General features: G+C 34.0%; 1 protein-coding gene across 2 annotated transcripts in view; it reads right to left on the minus strand.

Moving 5' to 3' along the window:
• Window positions 1–18,931: 18,931 nt before the first annotated feature.
• LOC149803780 (mitochondrial uncoupling protein 4-like) overlaps window positions 18,932–21,189 on the minus strand; it is a 48,809-nt gene continuing 46,551 nt past the window's right edge. Inside the window, exons 9-10 of one of the 2 annotated variants that reach the window (XM_089953568.1) lie at window positions 20,678–20,780; window positions 18,932–19,737 (exon numbers count right to left, since the gene is read on the minus strand). In XM_089953568.1, coding sequence (XP_089809694.1) covers window positions 19,666–19,737; window positions 20,678–20,780 — 175 coding nt within the window. In that variant the 3' untranslated portion in view covers window positions 18,932–19,665. The remainder of the gene's footprint in view (window positions 19,738–20,677; window positions 20,781–21,189) is intronic. The other variant, XM_089953569.1, reaches the window with a different exon arrangement.

Consider the following 21,189-nt stretch of genomic DNA (forward strand, 5'->3'; position numbering starts at 1 on the left):
TAAAGCACATATAAATATAATTTTGATTTCTGAAGATATATTTTTGTATATTAATATATAAATAATATAATCAAATTTCCATGTAACCAATGACTACAAAGTTATTTCAAGTCATCATTATATTTTGTGTTTAGAATGGTATTAAAGGCAGTAAATTGGCAACTGACATGAAAATCTTTCATACAGCAGCATTGGTCAAATGGGTTTTTCAAATTTATGTTCAGATGATCCCTCTATTGGTGTTTGCAGTTGAATTAATTAAAGATGCAACGATCAAAAAAGTAATAAAAGGTGATAATATAACATGATATCCTAGAGTAAACTCAGGAGATACCAGCATAAAGAGACGAGGAAGTTAAAGGGACGATTGATGACATTGTGGCATTATGCTGAGGAATGGACTGCAACCAGTAAGCTAATGAAACTACATGTCAGCATTTATGGGCCATGTTGATTTCTCCATTGCTGTAACATTTTAAATAATATTATTCTATTTATTTATCTTTCCTTTTGTACAGTATCTACTTTCAACAATAATATGCATACATTTAAATAATGCATGATAAATTTGGATAATAAAAGTCATGGTGATCTTTGTTTTGTTTATAGGGTTTACTTAGCATTAATAAATATTCTACATAAATCTGCATCAACATACTCATTATTACTGATGAAAAAAAGAGAAACCAAAACATTAGGTTGCCAAGACCGATAGATATAGACAAAAAAAATTAATTGCATTGATTTTTTTCTTCAGTGCTAGTAATTTACAGCATGTTTAAACAATACAGTCACTGCTCTTAACAAAGATTAAAATATATTTCATCTTACGAGGTCCACAAATTTGCAGTATATCTGCTTCTAGTATATAGTACAATGTACAGGATAAATATTAATTCCAGATAAATTTAATCAAAGTGTTAATGTAGACTTTCTTATAGACAGTGCTTACATAGTTATCTCCTCCTTGCCAATAGGTGTCAGCAATAGCATTGACCATTAAGGAGCTGACAAAGCCTGGATACCAAGCATGCAAACTTTGTACTTTGGAAAGGCTGACGATGTTCCTTATGTGACTTTGTCTCCTTCTACCGACTTATGATGTGTAAAAAAACAAAACAATAATGCAGAAAATAGTCCTCAACGCCGGTGAATTATACGCGATCTTTCTTTCTTGATTGTACATTCCAGATTTAACTTTAAGGTGCTGACGAAGCCTGGTTATAAAGAATGAAAACTTTATACTTTTGGCTTAATAACAGATCTGTTAACCTTACAAACTTATTTCAAATTACTTAATAATTCATCTCATGTAACTAACACAACCAATACGATCCGAATGTCATTTAAAAGCAAATTCGTAATGCACAAATTGATAAATTTTATGTATTACTCTTTGTCCTCTATTGAGAGACCACCTCTCTGGAGATTCTGTAATTGTAATAACTTAGTGCTGTAAAGAGTTTCATGTTTTGCTGTGTGCATCTAAACAGAATAAATTAATTTAAATATTTAATAGATATTTCAAAAGAAATAACATAAACTGTGATGGATAAATCAATAAAATATAACATTATTTTATTACACGGATTTATCTACACGTAATATCTGCACTATAAAAATTTTACTTTTGTCTGCTTAATTCTTTCTTCCATTCAGTTTTTCCTCAGTGATCATAATTACACAGACACACTGATAAGAGCTGAATATTCTAATTGACACAAATATTATACACTGAAATAACAATTAAATAATCAAGTATGACACAGTGCAGTGGTTTTGATGATAATTTACCAATCGATAGTTTTGGTTTGCTTCTTAAAGAAGGTGTGTTTTACACGAAGGGGTGATGTTGATAAGAATTTTTTAATTGGCGGCATGGTTTGTTTCCTTAATTACTGAGTAAACAAGGTTACAGGACGTGCATGTCAAAAGCAAATATTTTGCCTCTTGTTATCAAATTATACTGTACGCAGGAAGGGGTGGTTTTGGACAAGAATTTAGCAGGTAAAAAGGTAATTTTGTGTGAATACTAGATTTAATAGGACCAATGAATCATGGCCCTAATTCATGCAGTAAGAAGATTTAAAAAATTACACAAGTCATATTGTGACTTGTTGACCTCTTTTTCACAACTCCAATAAAAATAATTGTGACAATTTAATCTCTGACCTTTTTGTTCATTTACCTTCAGTCCTACAATCGGGTATCTAAGTCACTATCTCCACTCTCCAACTCATTGCACCATGATATTAGCAGGGCAGTAATTCAAGGGGAGAGGGTCATTTTAAACTACTTTAAAGTGTTCTCTTGTCAGGTCAGCTAAAACTGCATCATTCGCAGGTTTAAGGTGTTATGTGTGCTTTATCTGAAAGACCATAACTGACTAAGGGTTTTAATATCTGGAGCATGTGTTAAAACTATTCGGCATTTCGCATTCACAGGTATAATGTGTCATCATTTTGTTTTATTTTTTATCCAAAAGCAGCTCTTATGATCGTTCAGTGATTTGGTTGTTTTTTAAAGTAATTGATCATGTCTGAAATTTACGAACTGTACCTGAGTTGGTCAACTAAAATGGGAATAAATGGGAAGAAAACTTAATCGGCATTGCCCAGGGGTTATATTGTATTAACTTTCTGATCATGCTAATCATTTGCAACTTGGAATAACTTTTATCCATTTTACTATCAAACATCACTTATCTACACATATAAGCTGTTCTGTTGACATGATTGCTTGAGATAATCGCTGGTATTCAGAATCAACACATAGGAAATAATCATCTCTTGGGCAAACCACAGAGGTGAATCAGTACCTTAATGGCAGACGGTCATGTGATATGAATATGGCCACGCCCATGTAAACAAAAATAGAAAGGTCTATACTCAGACCAATATGTATATTCTAAAAATTACCCCTTCATGATTTTTGTCCAGAGTTAGTAATTTTCATTATTTCTCAATAAATATATAACATGTACTTAAATTTGGCACAAAAGTGAATAAACTGTTTTCAAAATATTTCACATCTGAATTGCAGATGCACAGTCTTACATTATTTCAATAAATAAAAAAATTAATTAAAACAAATAATATATATATATATATATATATATATATATATATATATATATATATATATATATATATATATATATATATATGTCAACCCCATTATCATGCAATAGAATCAGAGTTTTGTTTCCTTAAATGCACATTTGAACTGCTGAAAGTACCTGGTAAATAATGAGAAATATCATTTTAAACAAATGTAACTCACAATTAAATTCCAGATGAATCTTAATAATATTTCTTATGGTACGAAATAAGCCCAATCATCCCATAATGTGGTGAATAAGCCTGGTCCGAGTCAGCCATGGTTCACATCAGCCTGTTACCCAACAGCTGTAATGACTTTGACTCAAGTAAATAGATCCCAAATAAAGCAATTAACAACAAAGGCAATGTGAAAAATCCACTTGGAACAGTACAGTAAATCAAATTACATAGTTATTTCGCTGTACATGACAAAGATGAGATGGAAAGAGTCCAGCAGTCGATTTTATTTTGATTAGAAGTTTGGTGCTATAATATATTGAAGAATAAGATTGTAAGGACTTACAAATTTGAGTGAAGATATGAAATGTTTTCAAAGCATTCATGCAGTGCAAAACAAATGGCATAGTGATCAAGGAGTCCTGTATGCTATCAAATGGCATAATGATCAAGAGGAGTCCTGCATGCTATCAAATGGAGCACGATCAGATGGCCTAAAATGCTGAATTACAGTCAGCAATAACTAATGTGTAGTCAGTTTAGAAGTATATTTTAATCAGCATAAAGAAATTTGCAACTTTTAATAAGAAGCCATACAGTTTGTCAATTTTTCTTTTAAAAACTTCTCAGTACATTGTAAATAATACATGAAATCTGAATAAATTCAAATAATGCTCACTGCTTACGACAATTTAGGAAATAATTGAAAGTTAAATAGGTCTTTTCAAGTGAAATCAGTGTCTCAGTTTTATGTTTCAATTTGGTTTCAATTATCATAAATCTGATATGCCCTCATGTACTAAAACGTGAAAGTGTCAACTGACAGTGTTTCTGTGAGAACCTAATTAGGAACAGCCTGTGCTACATTGTTACAATCACTTAAAAATATACCTACCTTGTAGTATCACATTAGTTACATCTTTTTCATCAAATCAAACAAATGGGGAAAAATATAAAAAGTTAAAAGATGTGCAAGTCCTACTTGTATAAGAGCTAGCAGTCAAGGTCGTGTGTCAAGTTAACTCATATCCATTAAACAATGGAAAAGTTTTAAATATTATTTAAGTAACATTATTAAAGTGTCCAACATTAATGAGTAGTTTAACCTGCTTATTCGCAAATGCAATAAAGCCTAATGTGGGATTGAAGAAAAGGGCATACAGAGTTCTTTCTACAGGAGTAAATTTCAATGAGTGTAGTGAACTTAAATTTAACCAAATTGATTGCCATTCAGAGGTTTGCTCAAGGATAAGCAGAAATTGTACTATTACTTGCAATGAGTGTGTGTGTTTTGGACTTTTAGCGAAGCTTTAAAAAATGTTCAGTCATTTCACTACATCTGCAGTGTGGCAGTTTATAGTGTTGTCTACCACTGGGGTATCATGCCGAAGACATGTAGCATGATGTCCCACCCAGTCACATTATCCTGACAGAGGCTGACCAGTCCTAATACTAACCTCTTTAAGCTGAGAGCCAAGCGAGGCAGCTGTTAGTATCATTTTTTAATAAGTCTTTCATATGACACAGCTGGGGTTCGAACCTGCAACCTGCTGCATCCAAGGCAGACATAGCTCTAATCACTAGGCCACCGGAGCTGTCTACTTGCAATAAAACATCTATTTTACTAACAGAACAATAAACAAATTGAGTTTACTTTGTGGTTTCTCAGAATACATGTCTATCATGTTTTAAATAAAAGATTCTTTCATTCTGAATCAACACCAGAATGTATCCACAATGACATAAAAAAGTGGCAATACACAATATTTTCATTGGTGCACAAATGATGTTCATTTAATCTTCTTGGAGTAATATTTTAAACGATCTTTTAGAGACTGGTTATCTTGAAAATAAAGGTGATTTGTACAGAAAAGTGAACAACTTCATTAGAAAAAGCTATTTATTGGCAATTATTTAAAACATGATAATTAAAAAACTAGTGCTGAACACACAATCACAAGATTAAAAATATGGAGATAGATTTATCATCCCAACCTATTCCATTTTCCTTCCTCTCTCACTCTCTACTAAAAGCTTGAAACATGTGGAAACAGATGTACCCAATACATACTTGCTAATGCTAAATCTTTCATACTGTACAAGTTTATTGTACACAGATTTTGAGCAATTTCATTTTGTACATAGTGAATATAAGGCATGCCAACTTTGGTATCGTAATATGGAGCAATAAAAAAAATAGCACAATAACCTTTACTTGTACAAATAAACTACCACATCCATTAAATGTCTGAAATTTATTCAACTGAATCACAAAGATTAAGCAAAGTGATCTACTTGTATTAATATGGATCCAAGGTCATGTGTGTCAATCAATCAAAATTATTGCTTTATTACAATATGTTCTTTTATTTGATTGGTCAACTACTGGATGTTTTTGATGCAGTGATTGAACTGTTTCATACATGGATATTGCAAGTACACACAGATTAGTTCTTACAGGGAATATGGAGAAATACATTTCCTGATAAGGTTGTTGTTGTTGTAGGGTTTAACGCCATTTTTCAGTACAAGATAGGCTATACATGGCAGCCAGTATATCCGGTGGAGGAAGAACCCTGGAAAACCCCAGGAAGCATTACCGACCCACGAGAAGCTACTGGCAAGCTTTCTCACACCCCATGTTAGCCAAGTCCTGAAAAGGTACATATGTATATTCTAATATAAAGTAAACTAGATAGGTATTTACACCTTAGGATGCATTTATTCAGGTCAAAGTCTAGATTCTTTCTAACAACCCATACAATTACATGTATGATAATGCCAAATATCTAAAACACATACACAGTTACTCAAACATGTGATTTTCTTAAGCGAAATCTGCTGCCCAAAGTCACCATTTGAAATTTCTTAGATGGCATTAGAAATGCACAGTAGTTCAAGATTCTATTTACCATGTGATGTGAGAAAAATAATAGGCTAAAAGTTTTCTAAACAGCAAAACAGTACACTCTGAAAACTTATTAAATGTCTTTGTACGACAGCACAACAATGCATGCAAATGTCATAACCTGGCTACATGAAGAATTAACGTTAATTTCACTGGCATAAAATTTCATTATCTGGGTAGAAAATGCATTTTCATGGTACTTAATTTCACGGATTTGTCATTTGAAAGAAAGAAAATGCAAAATTATGAGAGATGATGTGCATATATATATATATATATATATATATATATATATATATATATATATATATATATATATATATGTATATATATATAAATAAATATATATATAATACATTCATTTACCCCCAACTTTGACAAAACAGGTTTAATGCTTCCTATAGTAATTAGATTGATTAGGTTAAGTGCCAACACTAAGCATAAATTCAAAGATTTTAATCAAATGCGATGCTTACAAACTATAGTACTAGCTTAATTTCATTAATTGTATTAAGGCTGTAATTAGTTTTCTCAATGCTCTTAAGGACTGCTATGAAGAAAAACAAATAGAAAATTATGGATATTGAGGATATCCAACAGGTAATGACTTAATATTGAATTTCTGAAATGAGTTGAATAAAGTCCAGCTTTTGCAAGACTTGGCAAGCTGGACATTATTCAAAGAGTTTCAAAAAATTAATATTAAATCATTACCCATGTCAGATTCTTTTTATCACATCATTTTTATTTCAGTGGAAATTATTTAGACAGAAGGAAGAATGAATTTCATTCATTCTGACAGATGCTGCTCCTTTCATTTTTTGTGCATAAAAAATAGTTATAAACAAAGTTAACTAATAAAACTAGATTAAACGTTTTTATAAATCAATGAATCAATGAACAAGCGTCCATCTGAATAAACAGAGCATTTTATAAAGACAACATCATTTTCAACACATAATGTCCAATGCATGTGATGTCACACTGATACGGTTTAAAGTACTGGCTAGAGTCCATGTTCACCCTAAAATGTCATGCAGAAATTCCCATATTTACTGTACTGTATTTGTGACCAGATATTTGCAGTATCTGATTTGGAACAGTAGACTGTACAGAAGACATAAACAAATTTCTTTGCATCAAATATTTACTGCATAAATATGCTGTGGTTGGATAAAGTTCTGTCAGTTCAGAGACTGGTTTATGTCCACATTCTTCTGGGATCAGAGGTGAGTTTATTTACTTCCTCTAATTAACATCTAAACCACACTTCTTTATAGAGTGGATTCTACGTTACAAATATACTGCCCCCTCCCTGCCCATGAATGAGCAATACCCTTAGTGCTGTTGTTCTTGCCTTGGGGCTTTTTTCATAAGATGATATTGCTATACAGAATATTATAACTCCTGTGGGGGTAAATTGCCCATATTCAGACAGATGAGACCATTTCCCCTGATTCTGCAAGCCGAGTCGAAAAATGTTCACCAAAATGTTCATTGAAAACAAAAACTTCCTGAAGATGAAGTTAAAAAAAACTTTTCCAAGAATTGCAGCCAATCAGTAAAGAGAATACTGCACAATTATTTCATGGGCTTGTTTGGACCAATCAGAATTACATAAAGTGATATATAACATGTTGTGATATCAAAAATATGAAACTACACATACTATAGGAAAACTATACTATAATAGGTGTTAAAACAAAGTCACTGACAGCAAACTAAACCTATTTTTTCCATATATATAAAGCATTTTGTTGAAACTGAGTTTGACTCTCTCAACTATCACAGCGTCACTGAGATAGTCACCAAACAGTGGGAAACTTGAAAGCGCTACGACTCTTTATTTTCAAACACATGATGATGAGAAGCCACTGTATCAAATAAGGGACAATGGCATCATGCCACTTTTCCAGTTTCATGCACTCCTTGGATTAATGTTATGGTCTAGGTTATTGCTCAGTTAAATGAATGAGAGAACAGTGGAGATTGCTTTAAACGATGTACGCTAAAGGCACTGCACACAAAGCTGATTATCTCCACTCATCAGGACGGTGGAGAACAATTCTATGCAAAATGTGCCATTGGGGGTTGGGGGACTATTAGCAAGAGTTCTCTGGTCATGGATTTGACCATGTCCATAGTACTTATAGTTCTATTTGTTTCTATGTCATCACAATGCAGATGAGCCTTGTGAGGAAGCTCTCCACTTTACAGCAGCAATCTTCATCTGTGAAGATAAGTGAAGTGTAAAGATTTATCCCTTCTTGCTATCCATTGCATGCAATGAAATTAGTATATATGTGGTATATCTTACTCCAGCCTCACTAGTTTATGTTCAAATAAACAATTTACAGTTAGGGCTGAGCTCCCCCAGTTATCAAATTACAGAACATATACTGTAGTGCAGCTTAACAACTGGGAAGCTTAGTGGCCAGTTTCATCAAAGTAAAACCTCTCTTTGTGTGTGTGTGACTTTGATTTTCAACGTAGCTTTAAAAAGATTCTGCTACAATGTCTGCAGTGAGGCAGTTTACAGTTTTGTCTAGCACTGAGGCATCATGCCGCAGACATGTATCATGATGTTCCACCCAGTCACATTATCCTAACACCAGGCCAACTAGTCCTAACACTAACCTCTTAATGCCGAGCACCAAGTGAGGCTGCTGCTAGTACCATTGTTCTAAGCCTTTGGTACGACTCTGCCAAGGTTGGAACCCACAACCTCTTGAATCCGAGGCAGATATAAACACCTAATATAATCTTCAATTATTAAGATGTACTTTATTATATGGTGCCAGAAGTTTTAAAAGCTTAACACTATAGATAATGATATAAAAAAATGGAACAGGTTCCAGCAAAAAGCCTTTATTATTAGAAGATAATGTTGCTGAAAATCGGAGATGCTGGTTGCAACAATATAAATTGCATGTGTGTGCTTCTGACAATACAATAAAAGTGAAAAACTGCAATGTTCTACATTTCTGACATTAGCTGGAGAGGTTGCAGTGGACCTTTTCATTGCATTTTCAGCTGAAGAGGATTAGTGGGCTAAAAGTGACCATCTGATACACAAACTTGATGAATACTGTTCCCCAATGAAACAGGAGACTTAAGACTGACCCATCTCCAACAGAAGATTACAAAAATATGCTGAAAGCTTTGACAATTCCTGAAGGATTTAAGAATCAGAGCAAAATATTGTGGATTCAGTAAACTTCAAGATGTTTTAAAACTTGAATTATTGTTGGATTAAATAATCATAAATGAGCAAGACCGCTAAGAGAACAGGATTTATAACTTGAAAGATGCATTGAAATATACAGGGCAACTGGAGCCACAGCAATAAGAATGAAAACAATTACTACAATGGAACAACCAGGTAAATCTGTTGATGCAATGAAAAGAAAGGAAGCCAGCAGAGACCTTTAAAGAGCAAGCCAAAGGAAGATATTCATTACTGTATAAAGTGTCGATTAGATCATAGGGGAAGACAACTGTCCAGCAAGAGGACAAATATGTATAAAATGTGGAGGAAGAAAGGCAAAAAAATATACCATGCACACAGCAACACAAGAAATGTTCTTTCAGTTGATACTGACAGAAACAGAGAGAACTTTTTGACAATACAATGGAACAGGCTGACCCAGATAGTCCTTGGTTCATTCCAATTAACGTCAATGTCACAGTTATCAAAATGAAATTAGACACAGAAGCTTATGTCAATATAAATGTACTTGGAGTTCTGAACTATCTTCAACTGAATCACAGGCTAATGTTACAATAAAGCAACATTAAACTGAAATTTAGATCACAAAGAAATCAAACAGTGTTTTATAAACTATCTTTGGAGTGGTGTGTGTGTGTGTGTGTGCTTTAGATTTCTAACGTAGCTTTAACAATTTTTCAGTCATATCGCTATGATGTCTACAGTGTGACAGTTTATAGTTATGTCTAGCACAGGGGCATAGTGCGGCAGACATGTAGCATGATGTCCCACCCAGTCACATTATCCTGACATCAGGCCGACTAGTCCTAACACTAACCTCTTAATGCTGATTGCCAAGCAAGGCATCTGTTAGTACCATTTTTGTGTCTTTGGTTAAACTCGACCGGGGTTCGAACCCGCGACCTCTTGCATCTGAGGCGGATGCTCTAACCACTAGGCCACCAGAGTGGTCTCACCTTTGGAGTGGAAAAGGTGATAAAATTAAAAGGAACATTCTAGTCAATGGCTATCAAGATGGTGGGCTGAAGATGCCACACATTCAGTTTTTTTATGTCATGCATTTAAGATCACGTGGAAAAAAATTAATTCATCCATGCAGCCATTCATGATGGAAACTTTCTCAAGCAGCAGCACAAAATTGCAAAATCGTTTTATACATTACATATGAAGAAAAACAAGTGACTTCAGTTCAAATGGAAACTAAACGGCACTCTTATTTTAAATAAGAATTACTCACATGAAGACGGAATCAATATTTTTCCTTCCCTTCTCTGCTACTGAAGATACAGGACTTCAGAGTTTACGATACAAAGGGCAGGCAGTTTTTAAAAAAATATATGCCAGGGTACTTTGATATCACCGAGTTCATATCAAAATGATAAGAAAATTCCAAATTGCATCTATGGGTGAGTACCCTGCTTTAAAAGTGCCTTCTCTGGGTCCCATGTATGTTTTATTGGAAAAGCCCTAAAGCTATCCAAAGATATTCAAACTTCTTACACAGGAAGAAAATATGTCACGTTTTGCAGGAGCAAAAATGTTTACAAAGTTGGATGCTTCAAATGGCTCTTGGCACATTTAGCTTGAGGAAAGAAAAGTTCTAAATTGTGCACGTATATAATACATCTTTTGGCAGATATCAATATTTACATTGACCCTTTTGAAATATCAGGTGCCATAGAAATTTATCACAAAACAATTAATACACTGTTTGAAAACATGGAAGGAATTGATATCTCTATGTATGATATAATTATATGTGGAAAAGACAAATGGAGCATTGGGTAAACCCAGAACTGTCAAACTGAAGCTACGTAAAGAAAAGTGCATAGTCAGTGTCTTAGAATCCATACTGTTAGATGATGTTGCATCAAAATATAAAATGAAGCCAGATCAACAAAAAGTAGAAGATATTGAGAAACCACCATGCAAAACAAGACTTGAAAAGAATTCTTGAGATGACTTTTTTTGGCCAGAGTTTTGCCTCAGCTGTCAAGTGGTACAACAACATTGAGAACTCTTTTAGACAAGAAAAAGCACTGGTGTGTGTGTCTGTTTGATTTGGATTTTTAACATAGCTATAACAATTTTTCAGTCATATCACTATGATGTCTGCAGTGTGGCAGTTTATAGTGATGTATAGCACTGGGGCATCATGCCGCAGGCATGTAGCATGATGTCCCACCCAGTCACATTATCCTGACACCAGGTTGACCAGTCCTAACACTAACCTCTTAATGCTGAGTGCCTAGCAAGGCAGCTGTTAGTACCATTTTTACAAGTCTTTGGCATGACTCGGCTGGGGTTCAAACCCACGACCTTCTGCCTCCGAGGCAGATGCACTAACCAAAAAAAGCACTGGAACTGTACTCCAAATCATGAAGAAGCTTTCAAAGACCTAGTGGACCAGTAGTGCAGTTTTATGACCATACAAAGTAGATCAGAATTTCAGCAGATGCAAGTCAAAAAGGACTTGGTGCTGTACTTTTGAAAAATGATGCGAGTTGCATATACTTCTAGATCTCATTATGCGCCAACTGAAATTAGAAGCACTTGCATTGACATTTGCATGTGAAAGATTTCATCAGTTTATAGAGTCAAATGGTGGAAACTGAAACTGATCACATGCTTGTAATATTTTCCAAGGGATTCAATGAGTGTTGACCAAGAATTCAATGATTATGACTACAAATACAAAAGTATGATTTCCATCTTGGAGAAAACGTTTTCAGTGGTTACATTTTCATCAGTGTCTTTAAAAAACAGAGTTGCCTAATATAGAGAAGGAAGGTGAGGTATTTGTAGATGATGTAATGTCTACTATACATACTATACAAATATTGGAGAAAAAAAATGAAAACATTAGGCATAATGTTACTACAGATATTATCAAGACACTATGAATGACTGGCCAGATAAAAAAAAATCCTTGAGAAATTCAGCCATACTGGAGCTTCAGGGTTGAAATGTCCATGATCAATGGCATGATTTTCAAAGGAACTAGGGTAGTCACACCATAACTAGGGTAGTCGTACCATACAAATTAAGACATAAAAACCCATCCAAACCCATGCAGGTCACATGAGAACAGATAAAGATGAAAAAGAAGAGAACTTGACAAGTTGTATTATAACATGGTGAAAAACTGCAAAATTTATCAAAGATATCAAAAGAATCAAGTGACTGAACCACTAATGTCACATCCTTCACCAGCAAGACCATAGCAGAAAGTATCAACTGATTGATATAAAGTAGATAAGAAAGAATACAATGTTGTAATGGATGCTTACTTGGACTACCTAGAAGTTGTAAGCCAAGTTAATCCATTTTAGAAGTTATCAAAAGTACGAAAAGTATCTTCTTGACACAAGGTATACCTGAGAAAGTAATTAGTGATAACTATCTATGTTACAGTAGCCTTAATTTTAAACAATTTGAAAGGATATGGATTTTAGGCATATAATAAGTAGTCCTGGATATTTAAAATTAAATGGTTTAGCTGAAAAAGCAGTACAATGTAAAATCAGGCATTAAACAAATTGCAGAGGAAGCAGAGATGATCCACATATTGGACTTTTAGCTTAAAGATTTTACTTCAATAGAAAGTAGGATTGAATCTGGTGGGTTCCATAGCTGCAGCGAGGACAATCAGCAGGTCCAATTAAACAAACACAACCTCTTAACTCTGTGGAATTGCTAGTTAATTTTGACAGTTATGACGATTTCAATATTCTTCTTAACCTGATAGAATGGTTACATTTCATGTGACCATATCCTGTGTTGATTTAAGTAGGATAGTGCATTATCATTCACAAACGGAATCCAGTCTCTCTTCCAAAGAAGGATATCTAAAGTATAGGTAGGATCCCTATTCTCCTAACCTTAATGTGGTCAGGGAATGTACATGAAAGAGAAAGCAAAATTTTAAGTATATTATATTTCTCCAATGATACCTACCCAATCACATTACTTACCCCCTCCACCAGCCACACACCCCATCCTGCTCTTTGGTATATCATTTGGTTTAAAACTAGCAGTACCTGGTGGTGGCAAGGAAAGGTAATTAGCAAGAGTTATAGTACTTTGTCTATATAAGATGGACAGAAAAGGCAAAGTTTCATCTTTTTAGTAGGGCAGGATTCAGGAGGTAGCAGGCTTATATCCCTAACATTAATGTTATCTGAGAATGTATCTGAAGGAGAAACAAAATCATCAGCATCAATATCACTGGTAATTACATCTGTCTGCTCACTAAACCCAGCCCTAACAAAACATTTTGCAACACAATCTATGCCATGCATAATACATAATACTGATTGCAGAAGTTCATACAAAATTTTGGGTCAAGGCTAGTGAGGTATCTTTGGATTAGATAATGTTGCTACTTTGACTTTGATTCCTCAAATTTTTTATTTGTGACCTTGTGTATAAAAAAGACAATTTTTTTGTTTTCTTACGAGCGAATTTTCAGCCATTTTCACAATAGTCAGAATTCCAAATGAACACAAGAGATTAAGTTCAAGCTGTACTAAATTAGTCTATATACAGGACTGGTGTAGAATGACAGTGAAGGATATATCTAAATTATTTAGTCAAAAAGGTACAAAACAGAAATATTTCTTTTCCAGTTTTCAAGTGCACTGAACCAGCATTCCTCTATCAATTATGAATGAGGTAACACTTGGTTCTGCAATTTTCAAAGAAAAGGCAGGAGTTCATGGTTCATGTGGAGTTTGCTTTTCATGGTTTCAAGTGGCACGACTTTCTAATCTTGTGTTTGTTATTTACTGATTATGGACATGTGATTATCACTCTTTAGTTATTGGATGCCTTCCTTTGTTGTAACATCTTTATTTAAATGACCATCATTGTTTATTTGGCTTCAGTATGCCAGGCAATAAAAAGGCTGTAATTGCATAGCTGCCAACCCCAGAGTATAAAAATACTCACCACTTATGACAAAAATACTGATTTTAATTTTCAAAAACAAATACTGATTTTTAAAACGTTAATGCATATGTAACTATTTACAATATTTACAACCATCAGTAAATCAGGACATCTTACTTGATTATTTAATGTCAAAGATGCATCTGTCGCACTCTTGAAAATTCAGAACAAGGTGTTCTGTTCCATGCAGGTGCCCATTTAGAAAGGTGCAAAAGTGCAACACACATTCAAACACAGGCTGTTGGTAGGAACCTATTCCACACCTTGTTTTTTATTCAATCATTATCGAGTCCAATGTATCTTCTTTCAATGATGATCTGAATTCTGTGATTTTCTTACTGAAACTATTTTCATTCTAGCACACTAGTAATCCTTTGTGATTTTACTGTCTGGAAAACTTGTACAAAATAAATTGCCAGGAACAATAGTAACTGAAAGAGGAAAGTTCATTTCTAAAAGAAATTTATACTTTGATCAAATTACATCAAGGTTCTCTCAGGTATTTAAATACATAGTTCTGAGTTGTCGATGATGAATTAGCAAGCTCATTTTATTAGCTGTTTCATTTTGTTTTATGTCATGGATGCCTCCATGCCCAATAGCTAAATCACGTTACATAATTTTCAAAATGTAAAGTTTTCTCCTTTATAAGATGTTTTCACAAATCTAAACAAGACAGCACAAGTATCCTTCCAGTTCTGTTTTGTTTTCTTTCCTGGAGAAATGTCTGAATCTTCTGCTTTCCTCTTCGACATAATTAAAAGTTGAATATGATGATGATGATATACAGTGATAGCGGCAACTATTTGCACAATCCAATATGGCAGTTAAAGACAAGCATGGTAGCCTCGATTTCGAATGAACCAATCATATTTTAGAACTCTGTTCCTATATACATGCAATACATTCTATCAGAATGGAACCGAGTGCCCATTTTAAAGAGAAAATTGCAAGGAAATTTTTAACTAATTTTTTAAAATTAAAAAAAATGGATTTTAAAGAAGAAAAAATGTAAACCTGTATTCAAGTCCAAAATATAGGACAAATATGGGAAAAACAGGACACTTGACAGCTATGTGACTGAGATAATTTTCTCAGGTGGACCATAAAAAATCAAGTGCTGTAACAAATGAAATGTTGTAACAAAGCCTTTTTAAATACATAGTAATTTGGAATTTAGCCAGGAAAATTAAACTCAATTAATCTAACTATACAAAAAACATATCCAAGAATGCAGTAAGCAATCTATACTGTATATATAAACAAATCTGTCCTAATGGTCACCTTTATTTAGCAGTCACCTGGTGACAATTGCTATTCTAATTTCCCCTGACAATTTCTTAGATAAATATTATATCACCTGCTTTCTGTGGTCATTTGCTCAATAACCAAACAATGGCTTCTTCCTGCCTAAAGCTGTCACTAGACCACATCTACAGTAACCAATCAGTCTATGCAAACTAAACTTTTGCTTCGTGAGGATGGTATTGTTTAAATGAAGAAATATCAGGTGAATCTATGTGCACATTTTTTTTATTGCACTTGTACTGACCATACTTGTCACAATGTTAATGTAGCTCAAAGGCAGTAAATTAAAAAACAAGGCAGCTTATTCATTTAAGTAGTGGGATATACCAATTTGTATGCTGGACAGTGGAAAAATCTGTGTTAGTGTAGCAGAAACCTTTTGTACCAGTGTGACATGTTTAGAAGAAATGACTTCATCCATCTGACTGTGAATTAAAGCCACCTCTGATGAAAAAAGTTCATGTTTGAGAAGAGATACAAGTTACATCCCTTTTCATTCGAGTTTGGAGTTACTTAATATTTAAAATTTATCTGCATAGGCAGGTAAATGTTTTGGTTCATATATCATAAAAAAGAGCCATATATAGCTTCTTCTGATACCCTATTCACCACAGGCCCCTCACATATGCCATATATAGCTTCTTCTGATACCCTATTCACCACAGGCCCCTCACATACGCCATATATAGCTTCTTCTGATACCCTATTCATCACGGGCCCCTCACATAAGCCATATATAGCTTCTTCTGATACCCTATTCACCACAGGCCCCTCACATACGCCATATATAGCTTCTTCTGATACCCTATTCACCACAGGCCCCTCACATAAGCCATATATAGCTTCTTCTGATACCCTATTCATCACGGACCCCTCACATAAGCCATATATAGCTTCTTCTAATACCCTATTCACCACAGGCCCCTCACATAAGCCATATATAGCTTCTTCTGATACCCTATTCACCACAGGCCCCTCACATAAGCCATATATAGCTTCTTCTGATACCCTATTCATCACGGGCCCCTCACATAAGCCATATATAGCTTCTTCTGATACCCTATTCACCACAGGCCCCTCACATAAGCCATATATAGCTTCTTCTGATACCCTATTCATCACGGGCCCCTCACATAAGCCATATATAGCTTCTTCTGATACCCTATTCACCACAGGCCCCTCACATAAGCCATATATAGCTTCTTCTGATACCCTATTCACCACAGGCCCCTCACATAAGCCACATATAGCTTCTTCTGATACCCTATTCACCACAGGCCCCTCACATAAGCCACATATAGCTTCTTCTGATACCCTATTCACCACAGGCCCCTCACATAAGCCATATATAGCTTCTTCTGATACCCTATTCATCACGGGCCCCTCACATAAGCCATATATAGCTTCTTCTGATACCCTATTCACCACAGGCCCCTCACATAAGCCATATATAGCTTCTTCTGATACCCTATTTATCACGGGCCCCTCATATAAGCCATATATAGCTTCTTCTGATACCCTATGAATCACAGGTCTCTCACATAAGCCATACATAGCTTCTTCTGATACCCTATGAATCACAGGTCTCTCATATAAGCCATATATAGCTTCTTCTGATACCCTATTCATCACAGGCCACTAACATATGCCATATATAGCTTCTTCTGATACCCTATTCATCACAGGCCCCTCACATAAGCCAACTGTCTCTTGATCTCAGTGAATTGGACAATTGGTTAATCCAGATATTGCTTTTTAGTATGATCAGCTGTTTCCAGGCCTAATTTATACAAGTTGGCCAATCAAAGGGTCAATCATCTGTTTAACAGTCATATATAAGCTGTCAATTAGTAGTGACATGAGTGTTTTGTCTTGGTGAGAAAACAAACTGGGATCAGTAATTTAAAGTCAGTGATAATTTAATTTATAGGATGGATTACAGTGAGCAGGATACAGCAATCTTGTGTAGAACAAAAATTTGGAAGAGAACAGCATATATGCATATTTTATGATTTTGTTGACCAGAGCACACAAAACAATGTTAAGATAATAATAACAACAAGCACATAAAAAAATCTTGTCAAGATAATAATAACAATAATCAGAATAACAATAATGGTATTCGGTGCACAGTTTCTGTTTAAAAGAAAATTTGAAAGATGAACCTGTGAAGAAAGATAACTTGTGTACAAATTTCAATTTTTCCTTTTTCTATGGAAAGTAAAGAACACAAACTGTGAGTAATTTATTACTATAGCATCAAAGTTATTGCATTTTTATAGGGATTTCAATTTTGCAAGCAATTAAATCATAATAAATGTCCATTACTCATCATCGGTCACAAACATATTATGATATATATTTCTTGGCACTATAAATAAACTTGGTGTAAAATCAAGCACACAAATTACTGATGCTTTATCATCGATATGGCATGGGGTTGGGGTTGGGGTTGGAGTTGGGGTTGGGGTTGTGGGGTACTTTCAAGATCAGCTTGGTACCTATTTTCTTTGTGACTTTAAATTTATAGTTTAGCTTACTCAAAAACTACAAAAACCAGTATCCAATGAAGTTAAATGATTCACAGTAACATGGCAAACCATTTAAATAGTTAATTGATAAATCTTGACTTAATCAAGTATCCAAAAAATAGTGTATACACAGAATAGAGCTATCTATTACTGTCTAAAGTGCCAACATGTGCATTCTTTGGAAGAAAATATCAAATTAAAAATGATGGCAAATCTGGCAAACATGGAGTGTAGTACATGCAAAAAAATCCATCAGATCCATTCATTCAATAACTTTAATATATTTGTCCAAAATAGGAAACATGCAATAAGCTTCGTTAACAAAAATCTTTCATGTAAATAAAAATCGAGTAATTATTAACTTCAGCAGTACTTTAAACTTTAAAGCAAACCTTGGCACACAAAAAATGCTTATTGATGTGTCTACTAGAATATCCTGACTACAACATTTCAACTTTTGGTGAAGACATAGCTCCACCTTTATAAAAGTATTACCCTCTCTTTTTCCAAAGCTGCATTTTGCCAGTACAGCAGTATGCCCCATTTTTCCTAATGATAGGATGCCCTATTATGCTACAAACCCAAATAACACAATTTATTATGAATAATCTTTCTTCCACATTAGTATTTATTAATGGAAAATTTCAATGATCACAGACTGAGATGCCATTGCTCATGGTAAAAATGTATTTTTTCAAAATATTTTCATAAAAACAGAAAAACAAGATTGTTTTAACTTTATAAGATTTTATTAGAGATCAAATCTTGTCCCATCATTATAATTACCAAAGTAAAAATCATGACTGAATGATGAGAACCAGTCTATATTTTCACCTTGGTAAAACTGACAAAAAATGATGAAACATACACAATGTCCTGCAAAGTTCAAAGAATCACAAAATTATTTATCAGTTACAAAATAGAATGCAACCTAGTGCTCATAAATTAAACAATTTGAGTCAGATGCTATATAACACACTGACATACCATTAAAAAAACCCAGCTGGGTTAAGAGATTTGTTATATGAGATAAGGGAACAGAAAGGGACAGCTTATATGTGAACTTTCATTTTCAAGTTCAAACTTGCATATAAAAAATTAGGAAAAGGAAAGTTAATTTTCCACAATCAGTTGTAAGAATTCAAAGTTCCTTCCCCTTATAATAGAACAATGTTAAAGTCCTGTGAGCATTGGTATACCATGAACACTTGTACCTTCTTTACTGACTTGTAATATTTATGTTTTCACCAACCAAACAAAACCCATATAATAAATTACCTTCATAAAAATAACTATTCTTCATAAATTTTCACTAGCATTCACAACATTAAATACAAGAATTTGTAACTAAAACTTGATGGGGTTACTCCCCAAGTCACACATGTTTGTCCTATATTTGATGAGGTCACATCCACCAATAATGGAATTCTTGCATTGCTAGTGGGGTCCTTTTCATGGCTGTCAAAATGAAGAAGAGCCTGCCAGTTTTCTCACTTCTTCATATGTGATCCAGAATGTCAATGACCATGGTGCCTATAATAAAGTAAATACTTGCAGAAAGGGTACAACCATTAATATCACTGAGAACATTTGAAGTGTCTTGTCTCTTTAAAGCAAATTAATATAAATAATCACTTTGTTTATACAAACTTCTCACGTATTAGGTTCCGACTTTTAATAAGCAGAACAATGGCAGTAAATGTCATTGCAGTTAGCTACAACATAGAATCAACACATTAGAAAAAAGCTCTGTATCATGTGTACTCACCAAGTTAGGTCCAAATTCAAAGTAGATCGAGATTTACTGTTGCATAGTGTCTGACAGATTTGGGTCTGACAGTTTGTACGAAGTAATTGGTAAAACAAACAACATAGATCCTGATCTGCTGGCACATTATGCGACAGAAGATCAGGGAGTATATTGTTGCAAGTTGTACCTGGCGTGCAATCTAGTATATATGGTACATTTTTAACAAGTAATTTTACTGTTAGAGATATTTTTCTGCAACAAATCTAGATACATGTACCCATTAATGGTACAATTTCTAATACAAGACTAGACAACAAATCTACAAATCAACCCACTGATGGTATGGTTGCTTTGTACAAGACTAAATGTTCAAGGTACATTTTGCAACAAAATATACATTTCAGTGGCACTAAATTTCCAGATATAGCAATGGACATGTATGCAAAGTAAGTATTTTTCGCCATTCAAATCAGTGGCTGAATGAATGCACAGGATATTTCCTGATATTATTGATGGTTCAACTGACAGTCCCACCATCTGAAGCAGCCACTGATGTGAAATGAAAAATGTGTTCTTTGAAGATGAGTGATGCTCAATATAGATTTATTTGGCCACAACATTTTCATGTAAGAAACCTCTAAAAAGTTATGTTTCCTAAATGAATTTATGAAAATGTGTTTTCTAACAAATTTACATACATAATTTTTAAAGCTGGTAACCTACCATTCTACTCCATATTGGTATGAATCCCTTGTATAGAGCCCAGAATCCTTCTTTTCTAATGGTTTTCATTAGGCAATCTATAGCACCATTGTAGAGCAATGGTCTGTGGTAAAAAAAAATTAAAGGTGCCAATATGATGAGAATGATCATATGGAAGGATAAATTTTGTATTGCAAGGAGTAACAATATACCAGTAATGCATATTCAGAGCAATCAGCTGAGTAAACAATGCTGACAAATATTTTTGATTACTCAAAAAAAACTAATACAGAGGACAAATAGGGGATACCTTGCATAAAATTCATGTTGATGAATATGTGCTGCCATAGGTGTTTGACCAATTTTTGTATCATAAATAATTTTATATCACAGATAACTGCAAGTCACACACATGATGAGTGAGTGTTTTATAAGATAACTGCAATACATGTGTTACATTTGAAACAACTCTGAAAGTTATATACATGTAAAGTTGATAGGACATGATAAATAAATATTACTTTAGTTAATGT

The sequence above is a fragment of the Sinohyriopsis cumingii genome, chromosome 3 (genome assembly GCF_028554795.1).
Source record: "Sinohyriopsis cumingii isolate HCF-2022 chromosome 3, ASM2855479v2, whole genome shotgun sequence".
Taxonomy (NCBI): Eukaryota; Metazoa; Mollusca; class Bivalvia; order Unionida; family Unionidae; genus Sinohyriopsis; species Sinohyriopsis cumingii.